Source organism: Ursus maritimus, unplaced genomic scaffold (assembly GCF_017311325.1).
Source record: "Ursus maritimus isolate PB19 unplaced genomic scaffold, ASM1731132v1 scaffold_23, whole genome shotgun sequence".
In the NCBI taxonomy this organism is placed as follows: domain Eukaryota; kingdom Metazoa; phylum Chordata; class Mammalia; order Carnivora; family Ursidae; genus Ursus; species Ursus maritimus.
This window is the reverse complement of record NW_024424786.1, coordinates 32,161,425-32,174,025: the sequence shown is the minus strand read 5'-3', so window position 1 is coordinate 32,174,025 and position 12,601 is coordinate 32,161,425. Positions and strand designations below refer to the sequence as shown.

Below are 12,601 nucleotides of genomic sequence, written 5' to 3'. Positions count from 1 at the left end.
AAATTATTTCAGTGTAGTCAATTGTACCACATCCTTAGTAACTGTGACAAGATTCCATTCCTTTTTTAATGCTGTTCCCCATTATTTACCTGGAAAAACTTTTCAATACCAATAGTTTCCTCCTGTCAAAGATTATTTTAAAATAAATCCATTTAAATATCATGTTTTCAGTGTTCTCACTACTTTTTGCTTTGGGGATGTTATGAAGCTTAGTGACTGCACTAGTGTCCCAAAGATGGCATGTTAATGTACAAAAATTATGTACATTTCAGTTGTACCAACTGATTTTTTGATATACAGACAATGTGAAAACGTCGCCACAATCTAACTAATTAGCACATCTCTCTTCTGTATATAGTTTCCAGCGTGTGTGTTTGTGTGTGTGTGCAAAAACAGTTAATTAAAGATCTATCCTTTTTGCAATTTCATGTATACATTGTGGTGTTGTTAACTATAGTGACCCTGATATATTAGATTTCTAGAATTTATTCATTCTATGTAACTGAAATCTTGCACCCATGGAACATCTCTCCATTTCCCCCAACCCCTGTCCCCTGGCAACCACCATTCTACTCTCTGCTTCTGTGAATTGAACTATATCACTTCCACTTATAAGTGAAATCATGCAATATTTCTCTTTGTGTCTTGCTTGTTCCACTTAACATAAAGTCCCCCAGCTCCAACTATGTTATTGCAAGTGGCATAATTTTCCTCTTTTTAAAGTCTTAATAATATATATCTCACATTTTGTATATTGATCCATCAGTCAGGGATGAGGTTGTATCCACACTTTGGCTATGGTGAATAATGATTCAATGAACCTAGGAATGAGATAGCCCTTCACAATCATGATTTCCTTTCCTTTGAATATATACCCAACAGTAGGATTGATGAATGGTAGTTCTACTTTTCATTTTTTGAGGAACCTCTATACTCTTCAAAATAATAACTGTACCAATTTACATACAAATCGATGGTATACATGGGGTCCCTTTATCCCACATTCTCACCAACATTTCTTATCTCTTGTCTTCTCCATAATAGTCAGTCTAACAGAGGTGAATTGAGAGCTTATTATTATTTTGACTTGCATTTCCCTGATGATGAGTGAGGCTGAAGGAGAAAATTGAATAATAGAGAAAAACCATCTAATCCATTAGCTCAAAAGAATATAGAAAAGAAATAAAATAAGCTACAAAGGGGACAAAAAAGTTAACAACAATAAAATGAACTTATTCTCCAAAATTTAACAATTACATTAAATACAAATACACTGCACTTGAAGTTGGTAGGACAGGCAGAATAATCTTCAGCAAAGAGAAACAGTCTAATGTTATACATGTCAATATGACAAATCCTGGAACAAAGAGACCATGCACTATGAGTAAATGCTGTGATTCAATTTACGTGAAGTTATGAAATAGACAACACTAAAACAGAATGATACAAATCAGGACAATAGTTGCATCTGAGGGAATTAACTGAAAGGGAGCATGACAGAACTATCTGGGTTAATGAAAGCGTTCCAGATCTTGAATTTGTTAATTACTATGTGAGTATATACATTTATCAAAACTCAACAAACCATACACTTAAAAGGTCTGCATTTCATTGTATGTAAAATTTATCTCACAAAAAGAATTGTATTACTAAAAAAAACCTTACCCATATCTCTAAGCCCCCACTAAATTCCTATGTGGAGTATATCTCAATAAAGCTGTTAAAAACAGATAAATGTTAAATCTTGTGGTTATTTATGCAGAATAAAAGGCCATAGAACAAGTATTATTGAAAATTGATTTCCCATGAATAATAGATTTATAAATATGTATTAAAATTGGTATATAATAATGACTTTGGATCTCTATTATGATTAAAATACAACATACTGTCTGTAGTTAATAACGCTAAAATCTGTATTTGAAAATCACAAAGAGTAGCTCTTGAAATTTTTCACCACAAGAAAAAATTATAACTCTGTGTGGTGGTGGATGTTAACTAGATTTATTGAGGTGATCCATTTGAAATATACACACATTTGAATCATGAGATTGTACACCTGAAACCACTAATAATGTTATATGCTAATGCCATCTCAGTAAAAACCAAACCAAACAAAAAAAACAGTGGACTCTATCTCTCCTTGCTTTTGTCTGGGCTAAACTTGTGACACATCTCACATGTAACCTTTTACCACATGAACAGAAGGTGGTAAAAGTGAAGTTCTATAATCCCTAAAGTTTGACTTGAGAGGCCATGAAGCTTTTGTTTTTGAGAAATCACCACTGCCCTGAAATAATCGTGGTGTGATAGAGGCCAATCTACACTCTTGAAGAATGAACAAGAAGAAATAAGTATTATCCATTTGTAACTTTCCTCCACAATACTCTTTCCTGTATGATTTGCACATAAATCTTGACTACCAGGAGATGTTAGTTCTACTGAAGTTCTAACATTCCTGAGAAGGTAAAAGCTGACAGATTTATTACTCTCAAAGACCAAGGAGCAGGATATCTGAAATATATTCACGCTCCTACCAATGACTATACATTTATTCCTGTTCACAAAAGGTCCTCAGGGTCAATCCCAATCAGAGGAGCTCAGAGAGTCTACTCTTGGTTCCCTGGAAAGAGATCATTTCTTTCATTAGAACCTAGACTCTCCCCAGTTTCATTAAGGGTGAGTCTGGTTTATACCTCTTCTTTCATGGACATATGATCACAGGACTGGGGCCTGGAGTTTACAGTTTTTGTAGTTTTACAACCTTGCTGTTACAAGATGACAGATAGGACTCTGAGTAGAGCCTTCATTGATGAAAATAAATGGCACCCTTCTCATTTTCCAGATGGATAAACTAGTTCCTTTCACAGTGGAAAACAACAAAAATGTGTCTCCCTCTGTCTTCCAACCAGTGGTTATACTGCTGTCCCTGGGAGAAGCAGGGACATTTTTAAATGTGTTCTCTTGCACTGCTCAGTTTAATATGTGAGAATAGATTTCATGTTCCTCCATACGTCATCCCCTTTTTCATTCAAACATATCCAGGAGAAAAACATTTGTCACATGTCAGAGTCTCTAGAATTTCGCCATGTTTATAACAACTCAGTGGGAAAGCCTCATTTTGACAGTGTTTCAATATATCCATAGCTTCCATACTGACCATTTTTGTTTTGAGTATAATGCACCTTCATCACTTTATTCAAATCTTCAAAATAGCCTTTATTTTATATTTTAGTATTAAAAAATCGACAGCCAAGTGCCCCAGAGTATAAAGAGAGAGAGACAATGCCAAACTTTCATAACTGTCAATGGTAATGTCAAACATCACTTGTCCAGAATAAGCTTTCAATTTCAACAAAGACTAAGATACCATTTCTGTTTTATGCCTGAGGGAAAGAGAGCAGCCTGAAGTATACCTGATCCTGCCCTGGATCAGCTGAAACCCACCTTTCGCAAAGACAAATAAGCAAAAATGAAATGCTTATTGTATAAGCTACAAATATTGCAATGGCTTGTTACACAGCATAATTGAGTGAAATGATCCAAGAATAGCATGGCCAAAGTGTAGACATGAAGACTGAAGCATATTCTTGAGTTAATAAAACCTCCATTATGTTTAGGGTAAGCTACCTTGAAAGGAGCAGTAGGAAAGGCTGAGCAAGAGGGAATGGACATGAGGAATAGCACATAACCTTGCTTGTATACGTAAAGAACCAATACCAAATAGCTAAGCATGGAGCCAACACCCCATTCACTATTTCATCCATAGATAACACATGGGAAAGGAAGGACATACTTATTATTCTTGGGTAGGTTCCTTTCCAACCCTCCTTTGTTGATAAATTAGAAGAAGGATGTTAACAAAAGATACATAAGAGCCAGGTTCACATGGACTTCTGAAAGACCTGTCTTCTTTGGGGTAAAACCAAACAGCAGATTGGTTACAAGAAGAAAATCATTTCACTTCCAGAGAATGTAGCTGATATATGAATCAATAACAGGCTTATTAAACACCAGAATTAGGCACCAGCCCACGCAACTGTAGACATTTCTGTTCGCCTTCAGCTTTCTGAATTGGAGAATCCCACCAGGACATAATCACCAGGACATCAACATCAAAACAAAATCCCGACTTAATCTGCTACTGTCTTTCTTACCTCCTTTTCAATGCACCTCATTATTTTTCTGCCTCCCTTTATATTCTAAGTTCCCTAATTTGCAGGCAGTACACATGTCAGGGTCTTTTGGGAAGAGAAAACTATTATTGAAATCATGATCAAACATGGCTAATTTCTGTAAATGAACTCCTCGCCTTAAAACCAGATTCCTGCAGACCCATAAATACAGAGAACAAACCAGTGGGTGCCAGCGGGAAGGTGGGGCGGGGGGGGGGTGGGCAAATGGGTGAAGGGAAGTGGAAGACACAGTCTTCCAGTTACGGAACGAATAAGTCACTGGAAGAAAAGACATAGCATAGTGAGTATAGTCTACGGTATTACGATAGCAGTGCCTGGGGACAGATGGTAGCCACGCTTGTGGTGAGCACAGCAAGACACAGAGATCTGTGGAATCGCTAGGCTGTACATCTGAAACTAAAACTACATTGTGTATCAACTATACTCCAAAACAGAACAAAACCAAAACAGATTTCTGTTGCACAAAGGACAATAATATTTCAAGTAAATATAATTCAATCTCTTCCTAAGGACTGCATTGAAGAGGATGGAGCACCAGAAAATAACAAGTCTGTGCCTCTCAGGTCTGTGCCTCTATTATAAGGGTCTGTCTGGGTAGAACTGAGACAGTTTTGCATAGCTTAAATGGTGGGGGGAAAAAAGTCAAAATACGCTGTTTGCTTAAAGAGCAGTGAGGATTAACAAAATACACCCCTGCATTTAGACGTCCATCTATTCAGCTATATGGTATTTTTTTTTCTTGTAAGATTTTATTTATTTATTTCAGAGAGAGAAAGAGAGAACAGGAGCATGGAGAGGGGGAAAGGGAGAGGAATAGGGATAAGCAGACTCCCACTGAGTGGGGAGTAGGTCACAGGCTCAATACCAGGACCTTGAGATCAGGACCTGATCCAAAGTCAGATGCTTAATTCCTTAACCAGCTGAGCCACTCAGGCACCCTAAGCTATGTGGCTTCTTAAAGACAGGATCCTTTACAGAATGGGAGATTTTCCACATTGCACATTTACAAAAAGCATCAATTTGTATACTCATGAGGGATTTTTTAAAATGAGGTTATAAATACACCATGGAATTACATTTAAAGAATTGAAAGTGATGTTCATTGTCTAATTTGAAACTTCTAATTCCTCTAATATACCATCAATAGGGTACTAAGAATTAATTATAATAACGTACATAAGGACACTGTGATAGTGTTATTACATTACATTACATTACATTATTTTAGAAGCACTGTTTATGTAAAAAGAGTTAAAATATACAACAACACTTGTAAAATTTCAGGCAAGCCTTCCTTATTTTATTGCAATGGACACCACTAAAAAATGGACACCTCTCTGTGAGAGGTGTCTTAATCAAGAATCTGTTTCCTAAAGGAGGGCAGAACTGTCAAACCATGAAATCTTTGCAGTGTGTCCTGATAAAAGTGCTGTAATGTCCACCATGTCTAGGATCAGGAAGGACAGAATGTTCCAGAATGCCAAACATAAGTTCCACAATGTCAAAGCTGGATGGGACCTGGAGGTCATGTGATTTGTTCCCCTTATACAGGGTCAGAAAACTAAAATAACAGAAAGAGGGTAGCTGAGGGGCCTTTTCCCTTCGAGTCTTGCAACTTTTGATGGCAGCACACCACCTCTCTGTACTTGCTGTACTTGTTGACATTAGGATTCTGTGGATTGAAGGAGATCCAACCAAGGGTTTGAACTCAAGACTTCATTTTCCTTCAGACCGTGTCTCCCGGCACCACATTTTCCTCATGGCATTCTTCATGTCTGTGTTTCTCAGCGTGTAGATGAAAGGGTTGAACATGGGGGCAATCATGGTGTAAAATAGGGCAAAAACTTTGTCATTACTGACGGAATCAGCCGTGGGGACATACGTGAAGATGAGGGGCAGGAAGAACATGAACACGACAGTGATGTGTGAGCCGCAGGTGGAGAGGGCTTTGCGGCAGCCCTGGGACGACCGGGTCCTCAGGGTGGACAGGATGATGATGTAAGAAATTACCAAGGCAACAAAGGTCAAAATGGATATCATTCCTGTGGTGGTAATAATCACAATAACCAACAGCCTAGTATCCGTGCAGGCCAGCTTCAGCAAGGGGAAAATATCACATAAATAGTGATCTATCTGATTGGGGCCACAGAAGGGAAGTTCAATGATAATCAATACCTGAAGGATTGAATGGATAAATGCTCCGAGAATCGAGGCCATCAGAAGGACATAGCACACCTGTCTGCTCATGATGACCATATAGTGAAGGGGTCTGCAGATGGCTGCGTAACGGTCATAAGCCATGGCCACCAAGATGAACATCTCAGTGGTACCAAAGAAGTGGGCAGAAAACAACTGGGCTATGCAGCTGTTGTAGGAGATGGTCTTCTTCTGGGCCAGTAGGTCTGTGATCAGTCTGGGGACCACCGTGGAAGTGAAGCAGACATCCATGAAAGACAGGTAGCTCAGGAAAAAGTACATGGGCTGTTCACGGAGACGGCTGCCCCTGATGGTGAGGAGGATGAACAGGTTTCCTGAGAGAGTCACGATGTAGCAAAGTGAGAACACCACAAAGCAGGCAACCTTTGCATCCTCATCACTGAAGAGTCCCAGGAGGATAAACTCTGTGATGTTTTCATGTCCCATTGCTTCTGTGGATTTGATCATGTAGGGGAGAAAGTTAATGGACTGGAAACACTCAACTTTTTTTTTTTTTAAGGATTTTATTTATGTATTTATCTGACAGAGAGAGACAGCCAGTGAGAGAGGAAACACAAGCAGGGGGAGTGGGAGAGGAAGAAGCAGGCTCCTAGCGGAGGAGCCTGATGTGGGGCTCGATCCCAGAACGCTGGGATCACACTCCGAGCCGAAGGCAGATGCCTAACAACTGTGCCACCCAGGGGGCCCATGGAAAAACACTCAACTTTTAAAACTTTTGTTTTATTTTAAAAGTCATTCATTTACTCAATAAATATATGTTGATTGTTTTTTATGATACAAACATCATAATTAGTGCTAAGGATACAGACAGCAGTGTACAAAATACACACATTCTCTACCCACAAGTAGATACAGTTCATTAGAGTAGACATATACTAACAATAATTGCACAAATAATTAATTTAAAATATCACAAATCCCAAAGTCTCACACTTACTGTGAACAACAGGATGACTAATTTAGAAGATGAAATGTTCTTTTTTAGGTCAATTTTGAGATGCAATTTCAGTAGTATACCTTACGAGTGATTTTTGAATCTCTGGTTTGTACAAACAGCACTGAGGTTATCTGTTCTTCAAGGGCAGTGTTATTCGCAGTCCTTCCCAGTGACTGAATCTGTGCTGAATCCTGAAAGTTCAGTAACGTCTTTAGACATCAGTGAGCTCATAACTTTATTTTATTTTTTTTTTAAAGATTTTATTTATTTATTTGACAGAAAGAGACAGCCAGCGAGAGAGGGAACACAAGCAGGGGGAGTGGGAGAGGAAGAAGCAGGCTCATAGTGGAGGAGCCTGATGTGGGGCTCGATCCCATAATGCCGGGATCACGCCCTGAGCCGAAGGCAGATGCTCAACCGCTGTGCCACCCAGGCGCCCCAGCTAATAACTTTAAATATTAGCTCTCTAGGTGACAATTTCAGAAAGTGTTTTTAGCACCTTTCCATGAACATTGAGCAATGATCAGATCTTAGGGAAAATGGGTTGCTCTACTGTATGGGATTGGAGTCCATTTGTGGCTTCCTGTAATTGACCTCATTCCCCAGTTCACGTTCCAGCCTAACCCAGGAGTTTTCTGGCTCTTCCCAGTAGGACAGCATCCTTGGAGGGGCAAATTGCACCAGAGATTCTTTTTCACTAGATCTTTTTACCACCTGGTATTTCTTTGAATTGAGCCACTTTCTCTCCTTAACAGGCTCATTCCAGGCTCATGGGTCCCAGTCCTGAAATATTTTAATTAATTAAATTTAATTAGTTAATTAAATTAATTTAATTGAAAAGGACAAAATATTTAATATTTTGCTTTGGTGCAAAATATGAAACTATATCTTTTACTTCGTTTTGGCAAAAAAGGCATCACAAAACTGCTAAACTCAGAGCCCAGTTGTACAAACATAAACTGTACACACTGATAAATGTGTCAGCCTATTTTGAAGGATTATAACCACAACTGAACAATGTTTTTTACTTTTATAATGTGAGTTCCTAGGAGATTATTTTAGAAGAATGCACATTGGCTATACAAAGAGATTTTTAATGGGATTGTAGGGAGTTTATGGACTTTTGGGTTGAATTCCATCCATGAACCCCAAATTAACATCCTGTGGCCTCATTTCTTGCAAAAATCTCTGAAAATAGCACCTTCACACAAGCAAAATCATAGTAATGATTCTGGGCTATGGTGTCATTTGTTTAAAATAAATGGTTCAGAACCGATTATTTTATCTGTGAGTTATCTATTCTGTCCTTAAAAATAGAATTCACTCATTGAATATAAAATTGTATTAAAAGATATAAAAAGATTGTAACAAGTTAAAAGAGTATACCATGTTTATGGTTAGGGAGGATGACTATAAGAAAGATGTCCATTCTTCCCAAATTAATCAATACATTCAATAATTAAAAATTCTGACAAACTTTTTCATGGAAAGCTGATTTCAAAATTCAGAAAGAATTAAAATGCAGAATAGTTAAGCTAACTTTTTCAACAGAAGAACAAAGAATAGACATATCTTCCAGAATTGAAGTATATTATCAAGCTATGGCAATTAGAAGTTGTAGGTAGGGGTGCCCCCGTGGCTCAGTAGGTTAAGCATCTGACTCTTAGTTTTGGCTCATGTCATGATCTCAGGGTTGTTAGATCAAGCCCAGTGTTGGGCTCCATGCTCAGTGCAGATGCGGCTTGAGATTCTCTCTCCCTCTTCCTCTGCCCCTCTTGCTCTTGCTGTCACTCTCTCTCTCTCAAAAATAAATAAATATTAAAAACAAAGTTGTAGATAAAGACAGATTGCTGGCTTTGGACAGTCAATAAATAAGCACATACATATTGAAATTTATTCCATATTTAAGTTGAAATTTCATGTTGATATGAACTCCAGGGAATTCAAATTGATGTGAATTTTAGTAACTGATGTTAAGAATTTGAATCTCTTTCTGAAAACAATATACATTACAAGGCATAAAAAAATTAAAATACAGGTGGGCGAAAGATACAAATATAGCCAACAAAAGTAAAAAAAAAATTGAGAAATAATTAGAATGGGTTTATATCTGATGCAGGAACATTTTTTTAAGCAAAGCACAAAAAGCAAATTCAAAAAATATATAAAATCTATTTTAAAACTTTCTATATGACACTACTTCATATAAATCAAATATTTTTAAAAGTGGCAAATGGGAGAAAATATTTATAAATCACATAATCAATCACATAAAGAGAAATAGCCCAATTTTCTAAAAAAGCAAGGTATTTGACAAGGCAAGACACAGAAAGGAAATCACAACTGCACAAAAGCATATATAAAACTATTCAACCTCATTAGATTCAGGGAAATGCAGATTCAACAAGAATGAGATACTATTTTCCCACTCAACAACTTCATAAAACTAAAATTTAAAATTCTGTCCATTGGGCGCCTGGGTGGCTCAGTACATTGAGTGTCTGCTTTCAAGTCAGCTCATGATCCCACAGTCCTGCGATTAGGCCCCATGTCCAGCTCCCTGTTCAGCAGGAAGTCTGCTTCTCCCCCTGCCTCCCCCCCTGGCTTGAGCTCTCTCCCACTCACTGTCTGTCTCTCAAAAAAATAAAGTATTTTTAAAAATAAATAAATTAAAATAAAAATAAAAGAAGGCTATCCATCAAAATTTTGATGAGTGACCCAGCAAAACTATCCCAGAAAGCATACAAGAGGATATTCTTCACAGATTCATTCAAATTTGGAAAATAGAAGTGGATCTAAAACTTGACAATAGATAGGAAATAAGGGGTGGTATGTTCTCATTACGGAAAACTAGACAAATTTAAATGTTCGATCCCTAGGACACATCTACCATGACACAAATCACTAAGACATACTTTAGTGTGGAAAACTTAGTAAAGTGCACAAAAATAATCACCATATGATAACATGCATGTGAAAAAAAAAACCACAGCCACAGAATACCATGAAGCTTCTGTGAGAACCGCTGTGCTTATAAATTAATAGAAAAAAGTATGGAAGGAAAAATTTACTTCTCAGAAATAAAGGAGGTGATGGCCAAAGGGAATTTTGGTGTTATTCGATGTTTTAATGCCTTTATTAAAGAGATTATATTTCATTATTACTTCTGTAATTAAAGTTAGTTTTAAAACTCATCACTTTATAGTATGGTTTCAGAAGAAGACAATATATAAGAAATGAAATGAAGCAGAATAAAAAGTGAAATTTTTCTGGAATTCGGTAAACAACTTCTTTATCACTAACTACTAAAACAGTGATAATAGTACCTATCACACAAGATTCTTGTGGGAATCGAATTAAAATAGTCATATAAAATATTTAGCTACAGATATGTGCATATATTACATTCTTAGAATTCACTAACTATGAACTCTAGTTATTAATTTAAAAATGACTAATATTCTATTAAATGCTTCATAGTTCAGAGGACAAAGGGAGCTCTCGGAATAAATTTTCTCAATGAGTTTAACGTGCCATTGAATATAGGTTTCTATAGAAGTTATAAAAGTATTTTGACAACTAACCACTACTGAAAATCCCAAACTAATGACCAAGACTTGGGGTAGGTCACGGGATTTCCCATTTCACAGACGGAAGAACTGAAATCAAAGTAAAAATTTATTCACGAAGACCTTCAATACCCTGCAAAAGATACTCTCTCTCTAATTATTTAGAATAAGTGAGTCAAACACTTCAGGAAAATAATTATTTTATCCTTCTATCTTACTTAGGCCATTTTCTAGTTCCCTGCAGGTTTTTTAAAATTTTAATATACATCTGATCTATCTTTGTTAAAGAAATAGTCATCAATTATGCAATTTGAACTTCTCTAACTGTGGTCACTGAAATCGTCTTCCATACTGGCTCCATTCATGTCAAATATCAGGGGTTCTTGCTCAGTATGACAGACCTACGGCACAGTGAGGCAAGAAAGGGAGGGTCTTGTCCTGATCTGCCACTCCCTGATTATGGGATTTAGGAAGAAGTTCCTCAAATTCTTTGGGTATCTATTTTGTCTTAAGAAAGTAAGGAATTGTGGTTTTCATGGATCCTTCCAGCTGCAAAGAACTATTATTTTTTAATCAAGTGATTTACTAACTCATTTATCAGTTTATCAAAATTATCAATTAACTTTCCATCATTTTCTTACTCACTTTATTCTCTTTATTGCTGATCTTACTCAATTATTTGTTTTTGTCCAAACTTTTATTGTTTTTTTTTTATCATTGCTTTTCTGTCCAAAGAAGCGTACACAGCATTCCACAATTTCTCTTAGCCTCCTGACCTGGCAGCTAAGCAGTCCCAAGTTTGAAACCAGGATTTCAAAATAACGTTTCCATTTTTCATTTTTTATTACAATAGACCTCTTAAAGATGTTCTGTAAACTATTAAAATGCCAACCTGTTACATGAATTACAAGCCTGAGAGGTTATAAAAGAAATCATTGCCAAGAAGATCTATTTCTAGAATATGATTCATTCAAAAAAAATTGCCTCAGAAAACAAGTGAATAAAGATAGATGGTTCTACAGCTGCTGAAAGAGATGATATAGGCTGAGGCATGCAAAAATAGGAAAGGCGAGAATAAAGAAAAGATGGAAAAGGAAAAAGAAAAAACTCACATGTTCAGTATCAGCCAATTCCATTTAATACTTAAATGGATATCCTTGTCTTCTTGAACTCATGACAACAAATGAAAAAAAAAATCTTCAAAATCAAATGATAAATAGATCTCTTAGGACAAAAAAAGGAATGAAAAATGTCGCATACTTTATAGGTAGTGTTCAAATTATATTTAAATGTAATGAATCACTGAATTCTACTCCTAAAACTAATATTACACTATATGTTAATTAACTGGAATATAAATAAAAACTTGAAACTACAAAAAATTAAAAAATAATAAAATCAATAGATCTTAAAAACGAACTATGAATACTCAGAACAGGAATGAGAAATATATCATAAAATAGGAAGGAAAATCTCAAGTACATCTGGGTCTTTCTGTCTTGCCTTTTTTCCCCTTTGGTGCAGTAATGAGTTTCAAATTTTCCTTTCCTAAATACACAGGGTTGGGGACTCTTGGAAAAGCTGCAGGGGAACAGGCAGGGAGAGTATTTAAAAGCACTGGACACATGTGAGAACTCTACCTGTCATTGGCAATCCCCGTGGGAATTCTTGGACAAGGCTAG

General features: G+C 36.6%; 1 protein-coding gene across 1 annotated transcript; it reads right to left on the bottom strand.

The window, feature by feature from the left end:
- Positions 1–5,827: 5,827 nt before the first annotated feature.
- On the bottom strand, positions 5,828–6,900 carry LOC103672361 (olfactory receptor 4P4-like). The gene has a single exon (XM_008701066.2). It carries the CDS (start codon positions 6,858–6,860, stop codon positions 5,913–5,915), a length of 948 nt encoding a protein of 315 aa, XP_008699288.1. The 5' UTR covers positions 6,861–6,900; the 3' UTR covers positions 5,828–5,912.
- Between the last annotated feature and the right edge of the window lie 5,701 nt (positions 6,901–12,601).

What these genes read in the sequence shown, in the direction of transcription:
- LOC103672361 (XM_008701066.2), bottom strand. Translation starts at nt 6,860, where the DNA reads ATGATCAAATCCACAGAAGCAATGGGACATGAAAACATCACAGAGTTT.